This window comes from Malurus melanocephalus, unplaced genomic scaffold, assembly GCF_030028575.1.
Source record: "Malurus melanocephalus ecotype Western Australia unplaced genomic scaffold, MMel_1.1 scaffold_379, whole genome shotgun sequence".
In the NCBI taxonomy this organism is placed as follows: Eukaryota; Metazoa; Chordata; class Aves; order Passeriformes; family Maluridae; genus Malurus; species Malurus melanocephalus.
In genome coordinates, this window is record NW_026623611.1 from 618,089 (window position 1) to 638,389 (window position 20,301).

Consider the following 20,301-nt stretch of genomic DNA (forward strand, 5'->3'; position numbering starts at 1 on the left):
CTCTTCTGTTTCTATGAAAGAGATGATGTTTGAGGTTTCTACTGCTTTCCACTGTGGAAGAACATTTTAGAAAGAAGGTAAACTCCAGAAACTACTGGAATAGCCTGCTGTGATCTTTGTGGATGTTTTTTGAAGACCAACATTTTTTGAAGACTCATCCTCTTGTTTCCATAGCCTGTAGAACATTTGATATTTATTTTCATCATAGTTTGCCTATATCTCTGTAGATGTATGAATCTCTAACTCACCCTTTTATTACAAAAGCARAGAAATACAATTTGACCTTGAAGAGTTATTGCTTAAAAGAAAAGGGGGTAGAGATCAAAACAAACGAAGCAAAGAATTGTTTAAAATGGTAATTAGTGCAGCAGATTCTTCCCATACTCCTTAGGTATTTCTGTGGAAGACAGGTTCCAAACAGAGCTGGAAATGTTCCTCCCATTCATTATTTTTCTAATACAAAGGGTAAAGGGAAGAATTTTAGGATAATGAGGAGCAGTAAGGTGGAACCAACTGAATGAGGAAATTTAGCAACTAGTAGCAAAATTAAGTGGAGTTTAAAAATAAATTTTAAAAAAAGTTAATGTCCATCACCATTTTTTATAGTGTGGAGTAATGTGACAAGCTGACACYTTTATTCTTTTGTGGGCTTACCTTTGTATTTGATTGAGTTCTCTAAGTAAATGAACCAAATGGCCAACAGATGAGAGCTCCTTTAAGACAAGATTCTGGGTGTCAACTGGCAGCTGCTGTCTAGAAGGGGTTTTATGGTAGTTAGCTGTATTAACACTGTTAGCTGTGCTAATCTCTTTTTCAGGAAGGTTTTCACCTGAATACAATACTTGAGGTGCATTTGCAAGCTGCCTAATCATTCTACTGCAGACTGCCTGCTTTTCTTGATTGTACAGTTTTCAAAAATATCGACACAGCTATTAGAAATAATCCAGGTCATAACTGCTGAACAACTTGAGCTTTGTTTGTGTTTATATTGAAAACCAGAAGGATTTACTCAGATAAATGTTGTGCACATAGGGAAGTGTGTGTATAGGCACATGCTCCAATATTTGAGTCAGTAACTTTTATGCAATTTAATTATTTAATGAGTTAGTTTATACTGTGAGAATAACACTTAATTTTGAGCTCCTATAAGCAGCATAATATGAAAGCAATAAAAATGAAACAGTGTAATAGAGTAAGAGGAGTTTTATGTTGATTTTATAGCCTACTGAAAGCAAGCATCTGGTTTCTCTTACAGTTAAAATCTCTGGGTTATCTGTGTGGACTTGTGTCAGAGAAGGGGCCCAATTCAGAAGACCTTAACAGGACTGTGGATCTGTTAGCAGGGCTGGGAGCAGAGCGCCCTGAAACAGGTACTTCAGGAAAGTAGGGATGCCTTCCAATAACTGACATTAAATAGCATATAAATATATCAGTAATAAGAATTTCYAAATATCTCTGTATATTTATATCTACACACATAGATAGAGATTTCTCTCTTACAGGTTTTTTTTTAATATGTGTCTAGTATTTTAAATTACCAGTGCACCCTCCTTACTATTGCAAATATAAGTTTTCCCATTGATGCTCCATTTATCAGCATTTATGTAAATGGTTCTTAAACAGCACTGGATTTGAGTTAAGTTATAAGTGCTTCAGACAATTACTTAAAATTATTTTAAAACCAAATGGAGCATCCTTGATCAGATGCAAACAGATAACCTTCACCTGGAGCTACAAAGTGATACTAGTTTTTAGTTTTCTCTCCACTTTCTACTGGAGAAAATGTAAGAATGGGGTGCAGGGGTGTGCGGCCTGTTCTAAGAATGTATTTGTAAGTGACACCTCTTGTCCTGCTTTTTTCTAAAGCCAATGCATCACAGAGCCCTTACAAGAAACTCAAAGAGGCCTTATCATCTGTAGAAGCTTTTGAAAAACACTACTTAGTAAGTATGAGTTTTGCTAATTTATATTGGGTTTACATTGTAGATTAAATAGGGCCAAAGTTTTCAAACCTGAGAAGATACATTGAGAACATAAAYCTGCATTTCCATATTTTGGTATCAAAGATTATTTCTTGCACACTGAGCACAACAAGGCTGATTTGTTTTACAGCTGGAACCCTRTATGGGCCCCAAGTTTCAAATATTTGCTTTGACTTTAATATTTACAGTTATGAGCTGGATGYTATTTTCTGTGGGTATGTATACTTAGATACTAAAAAAGCCAATGTCATGGCTATCATGTTCTGCACTCCCAAATTCAGAGTTAACTGAGTCTTTCCCAGAAGAGTATTGATGCTTTAATGTCCATCTTTATTTCCTGGCAGTTCCCCTACTGTAATGATTTTAGGTTTTTTGGTAATCTTTTGGGTTTTTTTTTTAATGAAAGATTATTAAATAAAACAGAAACCTCTCAACTGTTGCAAGACTGTGCTTGATTTTTTGAGGGCTTGGTTTGACAGTTTTTGTTGGGTTGTTTTGTTTTTTTTTCCTTAAATAATTTTTCTTCTTGTATTTCTTTTATTTGAAGTACTGTCATTAAAGTTTTCTGGGGAAAACTTGGAGGGAAATGGAATTTCTTTTTTTAAAACATGAAAATTACGTGATATTTAATTTTGCAAGGTTTTACTGAAAGAAAAGGTCTCAAAAGATTTTGCCTAAAGATACCAGGTTTCACTTATTGTTCATTTCTTTATAGAACTAATTGTCTAGCTGGATCAAAATTAAAATCTGCAGCGTTGCCAGCTGTTCTTAAATTTTTGGTTCCAACTTGAACTCTGCAATATCTTGTTAAATTTAGGGTCTGTAGTGTTTGCCCATGAGAGAATTGCCATTCCTCTTTGTATTTCTGACTGCACTTTTATGCAACAGAAATYCAGATGTCAGATACACTACGAAAGATTGTTCTCTGTGTAGTTGTCACATAAATATGTATGTTTTATATCTACCCCATATTTAATCGGTGTATTCAGTGGAGAAAAACTGATTAGTTAAAATTTCCCGACACAGCTAAGGTTATTTGTTTGCATTTTTAAAAAGTCCTCTCAGTTTGGAGCCATTCCCCTTTGTCTTGTCACAATGGAATGTATTTTTTATGTTTTTATGTATCTGCCAGAGGTTATTATGGACTTTAGAAAAAAGTTGTGTGCTTGAATGCAGTGTGTCGTAGCTGCTAATTTTTTGGGAAAGGTTTGTGTTGTTATTAAAGTAGGGCAAGGGGAGGAAGGTGAGCAAGGGGAAGACTTAGACACTGGATATTAAGCTTAAAGATGAGTGATAAACTTCAATTTGGGAATGTAAGCAAAAGTCCTTTAAGGCATTCTCATGAAAATAATTATTCTGATTATAACCTAGCTTTTACATATATGGGATAATGACCAAGTGCAGAAGGAGTGAAGGTGACCTGTTACAAACTGCTGTGTATTTTGTGCTCAGGGCAAATGTGACTCATTCTGGGCATTTTGTTGTAGTAACTTRGTCACTGGTTATGAATTTGTGGGAAATACCATATAGCTGCTAAAAATACATAAAGCTTATAATAATCTCTTTTCTTTTAAACAGGATCTGTCCCATGCCACCATTGAAATGTACACAAATATTGGAAGAATTCGCTCAGCTAAGCTTGTGGGAAAGGACTTGGCWGAGTTTTATATGTAAGTGAATCTTTAAAATGCCTTAAGTGCATTAGCTTGAAAGCATTTGGATGTTATCCCTGAGAAAAATACGCTCTATTTAAACAGGAATTTTAAAAGGTATTTTTTAAAGTGTAAACAAGCCCTGGTTTAGGCTGTATTTCAGGAAAAACTTAGGGAGCAGGCTGTAGTGAATGCAAAGTTATCTTTACATATGTTGTCTGGATATACCTAAAACAAAGCCAGAAAACATGCAAAGTAATCCATTTCAAATTTGAGCTTATGGTTGCAAAATGTTTGTTTCTTCCCCCCCCACCCACTGTGAAACAAATTTCCAAATACATTTTTTTGTGTTTATTCCTACTGTTAAAATCCACTGAGAAAACCTGCATTTTTCAGTGGTTTTTTTTTTGGTAGGTTTGTTTTTTTCTTGGTTTGTTTTTTTTTTTTTTTGTTTAGAAGAATTTTCGAATGCCAAGTGTTTTTTTTAAAACACATTTGGACATTCTTTGCACTGATGTTCACTAAAGCAGTCTAATCTCCTAGTTGCAACTGATTCTCCTAAATTAATTTAAATTTTCACTGGTGGGAATAATGTTAGGTTTAAAGACTGCCATGGAACTACTGTGTGGTGATAAATTTTTCACTGAAGTATTTTTTCTGCTTTAAAATTTTTGAGTAAGCAAATTTTTAGTTTACTGTCAGAAGCTTTAGATGACTTTTATTTCATATGTGGGAGGTTCCTTAAAATCATTTGCTCTGACTTGGGATAGATCTACATATGGAGCCTTTCAYTGACATGGAATATTGATATTAATTTCAGTTCTACTTGCTTAAATGAATTGCAATAAAGGAAGCCCAAATGCTGATCTGTTACTAGAAAAATAAAGATCATAATGGTTCACTGCAGGTTGTCCTATATTTACTTGCTGTGTTTCTCCCCCATTATCACTTTGAGAAAAGATGCAGCGAGTTTCCATGGCTGCAAAGTTTCTTACCTTTGTGTGCTCATTTCTTTATTTTCCAAGGAGGAAGAAAGGTCCCCAGAAGGCAGAGGTGTATCTTCAAGGAGCACTGAAAACCTACCTTGCTGAGGGCTGGGCACTGCTGGTCACACACACGAGAAAGCAGCTGGCTGAATGTCAGAAACAGCTTGGGCAGATCGAAAAGTATCCTCTAAAAGGCAGAGCCAGAAAAATTGAGACTGAGAAAATGGTGCTTGGGATTATTTTATTTAATAGTAGAGACTGCTTAACATTCTGAGTCTGAGCTGAGACAGATGAGTTAATTCTTGTTTCCATTGTTGATGTTCATCTGGGAAGGGTTGGGTTATTTATTTTTTTGGGGTTATTTTTTTAACAGCTGGTTCACTTAACACCTTTTGCATCTGGTTGCTGCCCTTTGTTKTAAACATGTCCAAGCTCTAGAGAGTGGTGCATCATGGATTGTGTGAAGTTTGTCTTCAGTTCACCAGACACCATAGAGTGTATTTTGGGGGTTCTGTTGTGCTGATTTTTTGTTGGTTTGTGTGTTTTTAGAACAAGGCACACATTATACATGTCAGCCTCCTTTGCAAATTCTCATACCATTTTTAAGCACTCCTGAATTTTTCTGCTTCAATGCAAACGCTCACAAAGAATCTGAGCCAGTAATATTGCATTCTTAGCTAAAATTTAAGTGATTGATTGTATCCCCAGCAGTTAGGGCGATTCTCTAACAACTGGCAGATTCTCAGCCAAGTAAATTGGAATAAAATAGATTATTCAGGTTATTTGGTGCTAAATGTTGGCCAGGGTAATGCAAAACACTGTGTCTTTAACTTGCACTCTGCATTTATTATTGTCAAATAATGAATTTTCTATGCTCATGAATCTTTTTAGATGAGGCAGGATTAACCAGGCACTGGTTAATAATGATTCTTATTTTTGGTAGGCCTGCTACAGAAGTATTGAGATGCGGTACTCTCAGATGGCAGTAAATCTTCCATTGTTTCCTTTCTAGTGGAAAAATATGATGATTATAACAGTAGGTCTTGCCTCTAAAGATCAGAAAAGCAGTACCTGAGCTGGCTTGTTTTCAATCAAATTTCTAATTGTTATGGTTTTCTACCTCATGTTTCCTTAATTTCATTAGTTATCTCCAAACAAGCAGCCTTTTAGCTGGTGATAATCATTTAACAGAAGAGGAACGCAAAAGATTTTGCCAAGAAATCCTAGATTTTGCCAATCAGCAAGCAGAGAACCAAGGTAGGTTAAACTTGAGATGCTCTAATCTTAATTAGTTTCTTAAAGTTGTACTTGTGCTTGATTTTTGTGCTGTGGGAAGTTTGTCACTTAATGCTACTGTGTTTGTGTACTGTGTTCTGCAATAATGAAATGTTCAACTTCTGCTTGGACAATCTCTCTTAGTTGCTTTTAATAGCCTGGATGTGGAAATTGTAGTCTAAGTAGCTGTTGGAAGACAAATCTTGAAATCTTTAAATCTCATGCAAGATAAAAATTGGAAAGTATTGATTTGTTGTGAAATTATTGATTGTGAAAAGTTGTTGATCCATTTAATTCTAGGGGTGAATTTTTAAACAAAAGCTTTGCTCATCTCCAGCAGCACTTGAGAATAATAAAATCCCATTTTTGTCGTTCCAGCTCAAAAGGTTATATTGCCTATGCACTCCTTTGCCCAGCTGAAAACTCTGCATTTTGACCCTCCAAATGCTGTTGTCCACGTGGGTGGAAAGTTGTCCATTGAGTTGACTTTGCTGAGCCAAATGCCCATCCCTGTCCACGTGGACCAGGTCGCCATCCACGTTCACTTCAGCATTGAAAAGAAYAGCTACAGGAAAACAGCCGAGTGGCTCACCAAGCACAAAACTTCCAACGGTGTCATCACCTTCCCAAATGAAATYCCAGGCGTGTCTTTGCAAAGAAACAACCTGCCAGCGCTGGAGCTGTACGAAATGTACGAACGGAGCCCCTCGGACAACTCCTTGAACACAGCAGGGATTATCTGCAAGAACGTGCACATGCTGCTGCGCAGGCAGGAGAGCAGCAGCTCCCTGGACGTGCCCTCGGGGCTCACTTTGGAAGATGGGGCTCACGTGTTGAAGTGCAACAACTTGACCCTGGAACCAGGGGACAATAAAATAACATTCGATATTCAGGTATGTTTTTGTAGTTGGGTGATTGTAGCACTCGTGAAAGAGAAATTAAAAATTTTGGCTGAGGAGGCGCACTGTGTTGATGGGTGGGACCTATATTGCTTCCTGTTACACTTGGATCATACATTCCCCTTTTTGTTGTTCTATACCATCATTTCCCTTGAAAAGATGCTGTTGTTTTTATGCTAGAATGTACTTTTCTGTTTGAAATCATTTGAGTCAGCTTTCCTAAACTTATTTTAAACATCTTGACTAATGCTGCCAAAAATTAAACTGATAAATTCATATTCARTATAATGTACTGCTCATGAAGTCTGCCTGTACTCTTGAGCTCATTCAGAATAATGTCCAGAAGTTTCAATGTGAATTCTTTTTCTAGCCCTTTAGCAAGTGATTGTGTGGTTAAATTTGGTTAGTAGCCTGTTTTTGTCTCTGGAGGGGATTAGAATATTTTTTGCCTTGGTGGATAGAATAAACCTACCTGGAACAAGYGTGACAAAGTTAAGCTCAGCTACAAATATTTGAATTTAGAAGATGATAGAATTAAAATTGCTCTCACTAGTCATCATCTAACTAACTCAACTAACTAATCAGTTATCATCTCTGCAATGGCAGTAATGTCATTTGAACTACCTGCTGGCCTGTGATCTGAGATGGCTCATCCTTTCAAAGGACAGGGACAAAGATTTGGACATGTCAGAGGCCTTGGTGCCTGGAAATGCAGTTTTCTGTGAAATAAATTAACATATATGTAAAACTGGATTTCAGATACTAGAGGAAAGCTGTTAGGGACTGCACTGAGCAGGCATTTGGACTTAGTGAGWTCAGGGAGCAATTGAAAAACACCAGGAGAAGAGATACGGGTGAAAAACTAGATAGAGCTCTGCATTAACTTTGCTTGGTTCTGCCATGCATCTGGTAGCCCCTGGAGAATGGACAGCCTTACTTTTATTTATTACTTACTTATTTATAACTTTTCCTATTGTCCCAACCTTCCCTTCAAGAAAAKAACTTTGCTTGGGAAGACTGCTCAGGGTGGATTCTACAGGACAGTTGTTTAAGGCATGACTTACTTCTGCTTAAAGGGAAAGTCTGGGCACATTATCATTTTAACAGTGTATTGTTAGATAACTTTCGAGTGCCAAGTGATTTTTTTTTAAAACACATTTGGGCATTCTTCCCACCTATGTTCACTAAAGCAGTCTAATCTCCTAGTTGCAACTGATTCTCCTTAATTAACTTAAATTTTCACTGGTGGAAATAATGTTAGGTTTAAAGACTAGAAAGAATGAAAGCTTCTTTAGATTTGAGCTGCAGTATTTCCAAAATATTTACTATAAATTTACTAAAAATTATCATTCTAGAAATACACTATGTCACTTCAGTGGATTACAAAGCTGTCCAGAGGATAGAAACTGCTGASAACTTGTTTTCTGAATTTTCTGAAAGTAATGCTTAATTGCACCACTTCTGCAGGAAGAGAAATGACTGTGCTTTTGTGATACAGAGGGAGTTTGATYCTTTCTGTAGACCTTACACTTATGATTAGCATTATTTATGCTGACAGCAATCTTGCAGTATTTTTTTCCAAGCATTAAAAGAGATCAGAAAGCATTGTTTAAATTCTTTAGACCAATATTCCCATTCCATTTCAGATTTTTAAAGTATGTCTATATTTTAATGTAATTAAATGCTTTTCTGGTTTTTAGGGCTAAAATGTAGTGACTTTAATGTCAAAATGCATAATACTGAATTTCAGTCTGGATTTGCTATGTAAATAACTGCATGAGGTTTGAATGTTGAGTTGGTAGAGCTTTTCTCTATAACTTGTGGACTTATTTAGTTATACCCAGCATTGGTATTTATGTATAACACTTRGTAAATGGCACATGAAAAAAAGCAAACACTTTCCATTTCCTAGCAGTCCCTAAGAGCAAATAGAATCAAGAATAAATATACTAGCAGGTGTTAGGTATTTGCCTTTGTTTCTAATCTTATCGAAAAACATCCAGAATCCCATTACTCAGGGTATGGGAAGAGTTGGAAATTAAATATGTATGTGTTATTTTCTTGTAAACATTGGCTCAGGGTGTGTGATGTGGAATATGTGAAATCAATAGCTGGAGCTGAAAGCTGTGCCTTACATAAGGCAGTAGGATTTTATAATTGTTTTTATGAATTAGCCAAATAAGCATCGGTATTATTTAAGTACTTAATGATGTTTTTTTCATGTGTGTTGCACTATGGTGGGGGACCAACCAACAAACAAGGCAAAACACAAAGTAACAAATGGACAGTATAGGTCTATATTAGTTATTCGGATTATTAGTACTTTTTAATGATGAAGTTTTCCCCTGGATCAGCCAGCACTCCAGAGCTCCTTCCTTAGTAGGGCAAAAAGTGCTACCCCTTTGTGCAAATTTGTCATTTACTCAGAAAACAAATCTGCAGTTTTAATTTACAAATCCAAAGTACCTGATAAAAAGAAGATAGAAACATGCTGTTCTTTTATGGAGGGTTTGTTCTAGAAGTATTTTCTTAAACTTAAAAAATCCATTCCAATGTTTTTTTCCAAGGCCAAAGAACCTGGGACATACACACTCAGGCAGCTGTGCACTTCAGTGGGAAAGGTGCAGTTTGTCCTTCTTCACATCTACCCGATCGTGCAGTACGATGTGTACTCCCAGGAGCCCCAGCTCAAAGTGGAGCCCATGACTGGTAGGTACAGTGGCTGTGCTGAAGTTGCTTTTATGATTCCTATTGTGCCCCTGTGGGATTTGAGAAAGTGTTCCATGGCTTCGGTATTATTCAATTTGCCTTACCCTGCATTTTGAGTTTAAAATATAACCTTGCTTTTCAAATTATTCATCATAATGTCTGCCAGTGATGGCTGATTTTGACCAACTAATTCCAGTGCTTAGCTCTGGACATGTAGTGTCACTTTTGAACATTAATTGCAATGTAATGTAATGTCACTGAAATCATGTGATTTGAACTGGCACACTGATTACAAGTGAATATTTACATTTGTAATTGACTGAGTTCCTTATTGGTTGTGTTTGGGATCACAGAATCAGTTAGATTGGGAAAAATCTCTCTAGTCAAGTCCAACCTATGGCCAGATAACACCATGTCAACCAGATCCTGGCACTGAGTGCCACCTCYAGTCTTTTCTTAAACACYTGCAGGGACAGTGACCACTTCCTTGGGCAGCCCCATCCAATGTCTAATCACCCTTTCTRTGAAGAAATTCCTCYTAACATGATGCTGCAATCCCTTTGATCTTTAGAAGAAATAAGTAAGAAAAGGGATTCTCTAATAGAGATGATAATACAAACTTATTAGAAATGAATACTGAAYACATGCATTGGTTTCAGGGGAAGCTGAACACTACTTGTAGGGTTTATTCAAGTGTATAAATGGAAGTTAATAGTGATTTGTTTTCAGGCTATTGAGTGTRGCAGCTGAGAAGTTAATGTGCATTTTGTGCTGTCATTCCAGTCACAGGGGTTGCAGTGTGTGGAGGAGGAAGGACAGGCATACTGGGCATTAATCAAATTAGGGCCCTCAACAAAACTGATAACTGTGATTCTGTGTGCACCCTGGCATTCCTGCTGTGCTGATCATGTGGGTATGACTGGCATGTGGGTATGACTGGCATCACAGGTACAAAAATACAGAGCTGTCTGCAGCCTGGACAGCTTTGTAAACTCTTTGGGGTTATTGTATTTCACTGAATTCTGTGCTGCAGAGCCAGCTCGTCTGAGCCATCCAAGATGCAGTGGGTTTGGGTCTCAGGTTGAAACAACTGAATTCCCCACAAGTTGTATCTGAGCTGGGTTTAATGTGTCACGTTAAACCAAAACACCACACTTCTGCGTTACCCCAGTGTGTGACCAACTGTCTCTGCTAACAAGCCTTAGTGCATTGTAACCATGTACTGGAATCTGTTAACAATTCCTGCTCTGTCCTTCAGAAAGCCTTTTGGCTGGCATTCCCCAGAAGGTGAAGTTCACAGTGACCACTGGTCACTACGCCATGAAGAGCGGGGACACTTTGCAGCTCAGCAACGCCGATGCCATGCCCATCCTGTACCACCCTGAGAGCAAGGCAGTRATCTATTCCAACACCAGGGGTAAGCCAGGAAGTGAAAATGAATAATCTTTAAAAGGCTGACAAGTTCAGTCATCCTCAAGCAACCTGTACTTACAGTGTTAAGAGCACTGACGCTGTATTGTCAATAGTCATTATTAAAAACAATTTTAGGGATTTGCAAGTGAGTTACATTTTCACCCTTGAAGTAGTAGTATGAACTTTTATAATCATAGCTGGACAGTTTCATACAGTAGTATGAACTTTTATAATCATAGCTGGACATTTTTCTTTCATTGATGAAATTCAGAAGGCATGTGAAACTGCTGTATGTGTGTGTCCAAGGTTGCTTGAGGTGAAATTGTGAGACTTAAAAAGTGCTTTCACTTTGTAAAAATTAAAGTAAGTGTCATATGATGGGCTAAAGTAGCTCTTTRGCAGGTTTGTTGTTAAATTGCCCTCTCAGTTCTTTCCTGAATATTAGAAGAATTATCACATGGAATGTGGGGGTTCCCCTTCTGCAGTTAAAGAAGGAGAGAGCATTACTCCTGGGAAGTTAAATATTTAATGTGCAGATTATAGCTGGTTTGAAGAGGTTACTGTGGARTTTATAACCTGGTTTCCCATTGCTGTTTTCACAAACCTTGCTAGGAAGTGGTTATGGCACCRCATATTTTTTCTATGATTTTCATTTTTTTTCCCATTCTACACAACTACAGAAAAGATCTCAGAGTCATCCTTAAGGATTCAGTCTTCTGAAAAGATCACAAGCATCAGTTTGCCAGTGGCTCCTGCATATCATGTGATTGAGTTTGAACTAGAAGTCATGTATTTGCCATCAGCCACAGAMTCTGCAGTGGTGAAGGAAAATTCTGCAAATAAAGAAAATCACAGAAAAAACAAAGAGAAGCAGAAACAGGATAACTGCATGGCTACTGTTGACCAAAAAGTAAGATGTAGCTTAATGTTTTTATTCTGAAATGTATTTGATCACAGGGGTATAAACACTTCACAAAGCAGAAGTGGTGGTGCTCTTGATTGTTTGGAAATTAATTTCCTTCAAAAGTCATATATACAAAAATCATCTCAAATGTTATAAATGTAAAGAAATTGTAAATATAACCAGAAATATACAGTATGGTTAATATATTGTAAACTGTTTCCTTGGCAAGTACTCTAAATTTTAGTGTTTTTAACACAGTTTATAAAACATAGAGGATACCTGTGGGTTTGTAAAACGTGGCATGGTGGTCTTTTAATTTCACCTGATCCATGGGAAAATGAAGTCAAGTGTGCTGCTTCAAATGTAAACAAATATACATTAAATGCATTTAATATATTAAATACAAGTTCAAAATATTTTAAACTATTATAGAGCCATGTAAATAATAGATCTTAYAGCAATTTACTTGATACTGACCTTTACCAGGTTATTGTACTAAGATGCCATTAGTGTCCTTTTGTCTTTCCTTTCTTCTGTTCTCCTTCCTTTATTTATAGTYTTTAGAACTGGGTATATCAGTACTTATAGGATAATCAGCTTTAAAATTTCATATCCTACTCACARGCAAACAAAAACCTGTATTTTATTAGGTTACTTTTTACAGAATAATTTTTATTATTTTTATTTTCCTCTTCCCCTGTTGGATGGATTAGATATAGACWCTTGATGAGAAAAGTCTTGCTTAGAAAGGAGAAGAAAAGCAAAATCATTGTGCCAAAGACCATTGCAAATAAGAACTTTGTTCCCTTTTGTCTTTAGGTGACCATTGATTGTCCTTGGTCTATTTACTCCACTATTATTGCATTAACATTCTGCATACCCTTTAATGCCAAGCATTCCTTATTGTCAGCTGGCAAACGGTAATGTACTCATTATTTATTTATTGTTTCTTTCTTCTTACAAAGTATAGAGATGGGGTTTCATAGGTCATATTTATAGCAGCCTTTTTTTTAAAATATAAGTTGGGGTTTTATTATCTTCCCACTGGAAGCATGTGCATTTCCTCTCGTGTTCTTTCATGGCAATAAAACAAATTGGTGGTTTTGGAAATAAGACCGCAAGGTGAACYCAGCTCACCTGTGTCTGTGTGGTTCTTTGGTTTTGTTTAATATGAAAGAGGATGTTTTGCAGCCTTGTTTTATGGACATGGACTCTTTCAATCTAACASTTCAGCTTTCATTGAACAAACTGTGTCACATTTTTCAGGAAATATGTGCAAGTCTGTGTACAGAATTTGTCAGAACTCTGTTTCCAGCTTTCAGACTACAGCCTAAAAAATTCTGCTGAGTGTACAGATTTGCAGCTGGTACCTCTCAACCCTGCATCTCAACAGGTAAAATTCACTTGGTGGTTTTTTAAAATTTATTCATCTTATYGCTGCAGTTTGCCATTGGGTTTTAGGAAAAAGAATCGGGTAGAGACAGTTTTCCAGTTGAATACAGTTGTAAACAGTTCAGTTGCAGAACAGTTTCTTATCATAGAATCACAGAATGGTTTGGGTTGGAGGGGGATTTGAAGATGATCTAGTTTCAATCCCCTTTCACATTTAYAGACCAGGTTGCTCAAAGCCCCTCCAACCTGGTCTTGAACACTTCCAGGAATGGGGTATCCAGAAGTTCCCTGGGGAGCTTTGAAGTTTCTTTCATCTTTGTCTGAACATACTAAATTGTTCATTTTTTGTGCCTAGAAAATGTATATAGGAACATACTAATAATTTTAGTAAATTTGATTTTTTACTAAAATATTTTCAGGCACATTTGAATATGAAGTGTTTCCTTTTGAAACATTTGATTCTGACAGTGAAATGGATCCCTCCTATTAAAAAGATGGGCATTGTGGAAATAAAATTCACTATTAGTCATTTTGGTTGCATGTTTCCCTAATGATTTATTGAGTTTGTTTCTATAAACTGAATCAATGCCAGAACAGACAAACATAYGCTTGTGTGCATTTCCCCTTCTTTATGAGAGGACGGAAGGAGCTAACACTCTAAACATTCTCTTTCAGGTCATGTACAGTAAGCAATCAATATTCTTTGTRTGGGAATTGAAGTGGACAAAAGAGCTTCCCCTCTCCTTGCAGTGCCTGTTTTCAGTCAGCTTTTGTCCAGCTACCTCTGAAGAACAGTCTTTTACCCTCAAGCCGTTCACTTATGGATTCCAAGTGGAAAATTTTTTTGTAAGTACTTTTCTAGGTATAGGGTAGCACATCTTAACTGAATATGGTTTCTTAATAAACGGAAAGGGAAAATCAAGAAATAAATTAGAAAAGTTCTGTTTATATCATGAGGTTGATACTGACTTAGAATGATTGGAAAGTCAGTTTTTGGGTGACACAACTGCAGCCTGATATGATGTGGTGGAATCCTATCCTTGCCATGGGCATGTGGTGGRAGCCATAACACTTATGCTTAATCCTGTTCCATTTTTTTACTGTTTTCACTTTCCTGGGTTGGTGCCATGGAGATTGCAGATTACTGAGCTGCTTTTTCCCTGCTGGTTTAAGACTGTGCTCTCCAAAGCAAATTGCAGTTTCCAAAATATCTTTGTTATTGAAAGCATCTCAGTTGTTTTTTGTAGTGCTTGACATGAGCTCCTCTAATGAAATATTTAGGGGTTTCTGGGCCATTAGCTGAAATGTTTCTTCTTTCTCTTCATGGACAGACTTTTTATTCCTGTGATCAGCTAGGAAGCTCATAGGCTAGGTAGAATTCCTTTAATAGKAAGTTATATCAGTATTATTTAATCTCATCTCTAAATTCAGTGTTACTCTTTGTGAWACTTGGTTAAAAAGCTRCATCATGTGAAGACTCTGATTTGGYTAAATACTTTTGTTTATTTTCARTGTTTTCTATCTGCTTATTGCAAACTGGCATTGAACAATATTTTAGGTATTTGTTTACTTTCTGGCATGTAACAAGGATTTGTTGGCATCTATATCAGCATCTTTCTGGAGTTTTTAAAGGCAACTACCTGTATTAAACAGTGGGGTTTTTTTTGTAGGAATTTAATTTTGTAGGAATTCAGAATCAGCTCTTTGATGTGGGCACTGTTATTCTGGGGTCTGTGACAYGAAGAAGGATGAAGTTGTTCTGTATTACTCAGAATCTGAGTGAATCAGAATCTGCAAAGGGAGTAGCTAAGAAACTAATAAAAATTGTTTAAATACTAAGATTAGTATCCATTTAGGAGGATTGAAAGGCTTTATTAAAGAACAGAAGTGAAGGAAAAAATGGTGTTCTCAGTGTTGGTATCAAAACCAGATTGAATCAAATTTGATTTGATTGCCTGATCTTGTGGGACCTGTCCCTACCTATGGCAGGTGAGTTGGAATCGGATGATCTTCTAATCCACATCATTCCAGGAATCTGTGTTCTGTGGTTTTCTCAAATTGAACATGATAATGAAGTTAATATTACTTATAAGATAATTGATTCTAATAAGATTCTTGCATTAAGAAGATTTAACAGGATGTGTCTGTTGCATGTAAAGTTAAGTTTGTACCGTTGCCAGCTTAATTTAAAGTAGTATACCCGTTTTTTCTTACTAACAGCACTGTTTTCTTCCTGACAGACATTGTATCATGTGAAAACTGAGATCTTCCCACCCTTGGATGCAGAGTACTGTAAAACAGGCTCGCTCTGYTCCTTAGAGGTGTCCATCACCCGGCTTGTTGAGCTCTCAGAGGTTGACAGAGATGAAGCATTAACAGAATCAGATGGATATTGTACAACAAAACTTATGTATGAAGGTAACAGTATTTTTCTTAAGCATATGATAAATTTCCCCCTAATTTTTCCTTGATGGTGACATCTGCCAGACTTGCTGTATATTCYAGTATTGTGGGTACAGCTGCACAGTAAAGCAGTTTTCATTTTGCTAGACTGGGAATATTTTTTTCCTCATTAATCTGCCTGCCAGTGGAATAGAAAAGCTYTTCAGACTGGATGGATATGTGCTTGAGATCCTGCTGTGATCCCTTTTGTGTAGGGCTGTTTTCCTGCCTTGCRCAGCTATTGCAAAAATGCATATTTTGAAAGTGGTCTAAAACCATTCTGAGGGTTGTCCATTTTTCATAGATCTTTATAGTGTTTTCTCTTCATCCTTGCAGTTGTTGACAACAGTAGTAACTGGGCAGTCTGTGGAAAAAGCTCTGGAGTGATTTCTATGCCTGTAGCACCTCGAGCTACTCACAAAGTCCACATGGAAGTGATGCCACTGTTTGCTGGCTATCTGCCTTTCCCTGATGTCAGATTGTTTAAATACCTCCCTCACCATTCTGCTCACTCCATGCAACTTGATGCTGGTAAGGCTACTTTGACCATGTGGCTTCTTATAGAAATTAGTCTGCTTTTTTCCTTTTTTTTCCTGTGTTCTTGTGTAAAGAGAAAAGCAAGGCAAGAAATATATTGACAATATATGGACTTGGTCATATATGGGCCAGGTGCTCATAGGTGTCCTTTGTTACCTTCACTCACAATTCTAATTTGAAATTTGTTCTAATGGGAAATTTGAGTTTGGGCTGCCACCTGAATCTCTGAGGAGGAATTATAAATGCATTGTTCTCTTACATTCCTTTTAAAGATTAGTGTGCAAATTAGTTGCCACTGGATTTATAATCAAGTGAAAATTGTTTGRTAACTCTCTAATCCTGCAGTTCCATTTTCTGTAAATTGTGTGTCTTCCTTAGCTTTAAATTTTTTTCCCAGTTTTCAAGGGATTGAATATGAAATAAAAGAACTRCTGAAAATCTGTGGCATATAAACTAGACTAAATGCAGAGCTCAAATTACCATAGCCTGTTTAGAGTATTTATCTGTACTGAGGAGTGCCAGAGCTGTAGAGAGAATTCAGTCATAAAAGSAACATAGCTTTTGTCAGCAGAGCTCCAGGAGCTGCCAGTGGGCATCCGTGTAGCTTGTGAGGTCAGATGTGAGGTCATGCTACTGAAATTTTCCTTTGAAACCAATATAATTCATTGTTACATCTGGTGCTGGCCAAAAGTGTGCACAGACTGTTACCTCAGCAGACATGATCAATAACTGTGAACATGTGCTAAGCTGACTGTCTGAGCACTGAAATGACCTTTTAGAGTTGTTTAATCGGTAGAATAAAACTRTGGGGTATTTTTTGTTTCAAACAGACAGCTGGATTGAAAACGATAACCTGTCTGTGGACAAGAATGTGGATGACCAAGCTGACAGCAGCAGCATCAGGAGCAGGGGGAGCCTTCATTCCACAGCCAGCGGGGAGCACAAGGGTTTGCCCATGCCCCGGCTCCAGCCCTTCTCCCCGGGCCAGGTCTTCAACAGCAGCACGGGAATGCAAATCCTTGTCATTCCCAGCAAGGACGACCACGTTCTGGAGGTCAACGTTACGTGACAGCTCGGATYGGAGACAAGGAACCCGTTAGGAACTGGAAATGAAAGCACTTTATGGGATAATGACCTGATCAGTCTTCGTTGCAACATTAACTCCAAGGAGACCTGTGGCACTCGGCGTGTACTGGCCATGGAAGCAGCAGACAATTGTATCAATTTCAATGTACACTGAGGCTTGTGTCAGCTAGTTTATATTGCCACTTTAGTATGTTTTGTGTCAGCTATTGGGTTTTCTCCCTGCAGTCACATCCCTGCATCACAACAACACAGGGCAACAAAAAGCAAAAAATCCAAATCTTTGGACCACTTCTTTATTTTTGTTGGGCAGCTGAGAGATTTTTTTTTCATGCTTCCTGTTTTAGAATGTAGAGTTGGATGATATAATTATCCAAATCTTGAATTTTTATGTAACTTACAGACTTTTCCACACGTGCCAGAAATATAACAGAACATACAACAGCACATTCACTGGTGTAACACTTGCTTTTCTGGTTTGGTTTTATTTTGTTTGTTTGTTTGATCATTGTTAATTCCTGCCATTGCAATTTTATGTTAAACTTCCATCATTTGCATATTTAGATGCATGGAAGAGCTACTGCTAGAAACAATCTTAACTGAACAAAATTCCTTAATTTTCTGAGGCTTTCTCCTTCACACAGTAGACACTGTGATGTCACATATGATTTTTTTCTTTTTGGGGTGGGCTTTGGGTCATCCTCTTGCATATTTCTTACCAAAGAAAGATATTGATAGAATTTAAAATAAATTATTTGGCATATTGAGTTCCCAGATTAATTTCTTTTATTACCATTTCCAAGTGGCTTGGTTTGCTGCCCCAATTTTTAAATTGGGGCAAAAATTTCAGTATGATGTGATACTTGAACAGTCAACCTTTCATCATAAAGGCTTAGTGTAATTATTACTGATTAGAGGCCAGACTTGTGYATTCATGATGAAAAAAGGAGGTTGGTTTGATGTAGGAAAGCTTGCAGATGTAGAATAATCGTGAAGCAAAGTTAAAACATGTAACTTAAAGAATTTCATTATTTATATCTGAAATGTAAATACAAAAAATGTAAAAAAAAAAAGTGTAATTTTTGTGAATGTTGCAAATCCACCTGTGACTGGAAAAATTACAACTTCTTCTGATGTCCTGCTTCTGATATTGAAACATGTGCATTTAACGTGAGAATGACCTTTTCTACTTGCAGATCTAYAATGGTGCGTTGTCAACAGACTCCACAGAGGAAACAGTCCCATCTCAAATACTTGTCAGCAAAACTAAAGTGAGGAGCTGCTCATTAGAGAAATTCATTGTCATTATCTTTTTCTTCTGCTAAATTATAAAGGTGAAATAGAAAACAAACCCTCTTTCCAAAAAGAACCACAAATAAGTTGAAAAATTAATAGGTACCCTGCACTGGTCTAAACTTTTTTTTTTCTTTTTTTAAATTTTCATTTTTTTATTTAAGAAGTCTAAATAGATGTATGAAGTAGACCTGCTAGCTGAAAATGTTCTTATTATGCATCTTCTTTCTGTGAAGGAATGCCCTTTCTCTGTGGAAATCATACCATTTTATTCTGGATAAAACCCAAAGCATCATTTAGTGCRAATGGCTGCTGGGATTCTTTGACTGGAAAAGGCAACAAGTTAGTGACTTTGACACTGCAGGTATTATTAATTCCATTTTCATGGTTTGCTATTAAATCATTTTTCACATTGTTCTGTAATATACTGTTAGATTAAACACATTGTACTAAGATTGTTTAATGAAATTGTAAGCGTTACAGTTCTAAATATACATGTTTTAAAAAGAAATCAACTTCTCCACTGCTGTGAGTTCTGTTCTGTTTGGAGGAATGATTRTTTCATCTGTCAAACAAAGCTGTTGTTGCCTGCAAAAATCAGATTTGTTACCTGGTGCACAACAAGCCAATAATTACACACTTGAGAGAGACATTGATTATTTATTTCAGAGCTGCACAGGCCTCCATGGTATTGCACAAATCAAGCACAGCCACCCCTCCAGTCTTCTCCTGCTGTTTATTCACAGAAGTTCAGTGTTAGCAGCCTCCCAAGTACAGCCCTTCTGTTATGAATGGTTAATAATTTCCACACAAATTGTGTAATCCCAGCTAATTTCAGTGCGTGCTCCAGGTGAGGATTTTCAACWGGGCAGGGTCTTTTTGCCCTATATGCCTGACTTTTAGTATAATAATAGAGACAGTTCAGTTACACGGTACCTGGAGCTGAGTCTTTTGCCAGGTTGGCRACATACACACAGACATACATCCACATCTTGATTTACTGCATCCTTAAAGCTCGTTAGTTCCATGATGTCCATGACTTAGGGATGCTGTCTGTGCCACTGATTAATTCTCCTTCCTTACTGATTAGGCTTGAAAGTATACAAAGATCAGCCATCAAAGAACGTCCTGACTGAAGTTAATTTTGATATATTCCACATTTTGAAACCTGTGAGTGATCATGCAGGGACCCAGCTGTAGGAGCACGGACAGTAAGGAGTTAATGGATTGCTGTGCCTCAAAACACCAATAATCATTCAAGCAGTTAATAGGAAGGTAGGGCAGCATCTTCCTGGTACCGCTTTGCTGTGCCGGTCCATGGTGGCCACACAAGCCCCAGTGCAGGCACAGAAGTGCGGTCAAGGAGCGGGCAAGACCAAGAGGAGGGGATAGAGACCACCAAGGACCCCAGAGCACCCTGTTGGACACTTTTTGGAACTCTCCCTCAGAAGGTGGTGCATGCCCCAGTCTTGCATCAGACATGCAGAATGGCCATTGCCCCTTATCCCGACGCTGCGCACCACTGAAACAGCCTGGCACCATTTTCTCTGTATCCACCTTGGAGATATTATATGGATTGATGAGGTCTCCTCTCAGCCCTCTTTTCGCCAGACTAAACAGGCCCAGCCCCCGCAGTCATCCCAAGGCATTTACTAAAATGTATAAATGCCTTAATGTATTTCCTAAAAAAAGCCCCACAGCTGCCCTAGCCCGTGGCGGGTGCTGGGGAGGGCC

General features: G+C 37.5%; 1 protein-coding gene across 1 annotated transcript in view; it reads left to right on the forward strand.

The window, feature by feature from the left end:
* The window catches only part of TRAPPC10 (trafficking protein particle complex subunit 10), a 36,308-nt gene extending 18,267 nt beyond the window's left edge, over positions 1 to 18,041 (forward strand). The window contains exons 9-23 of the mRNA XM_057378900.1: positions 1,256 to 1,370; positions 1,867 to 1,943; positions 3,561 to 3,652; positions 4,660 to 4,800; positions 5,765 to 5,877; positions 6,274 to 6,788; positions 9,362 to 9,503; positions 10,762 to 10,920; positions 11,597 to 11,826; positions 12,640 to 12,740; positions 13,087 to 13,213; positions 13,888 to 14,058; positions 15,453 to 15,630; positions 15,991 to 16,185; positions 17,022 to 18,041. Coding sequence (XP_057234883.1) covers positions 1,256 to 1,370; positions 1,867 to 1,943; positions 3,561 to 3,652; positions 4,660 to 4,800; positions 5,765 to 5,877; positions 6,274 to 6,788; positions 9,362 to 9,503; positions 10,762 to 10,920; positions 11,597 to 11,826; positions 12,640 to 12,740; positions 13,087 to 13,213; positions 13,888 to 14,058; positions 15,453 to 15,630; positions 15,991 to 16,185; positions 17,022 to 17,260 — 2,595 coding nt within the window. The 3' untranslated portion in view covers positions 17,261 to 18,041. The remainder of the gene's footprint in view (positions 1 to 1,255; positions 1,371 to 1,866; positions 1,944 to 3,560; positions 3,653 to 4,659; positions 4,801 to 5,764; positions 5,878 to 6,273; positions 6,789 to 9,361; positions 9,504 to 10,761; positions 10,921 to 11,596; positions 11,827 to 12,639; positions 12,741 to 13,086; positions 13,214 to 13,887; positions 14,059 to 15,452; positions 15,631 to 15,990; positions 16,186 to 17,021) is intronic.
* The last annotated feature ends 2,260 nt before the right edge of the window (positions 18,042 to 20,301 follow it).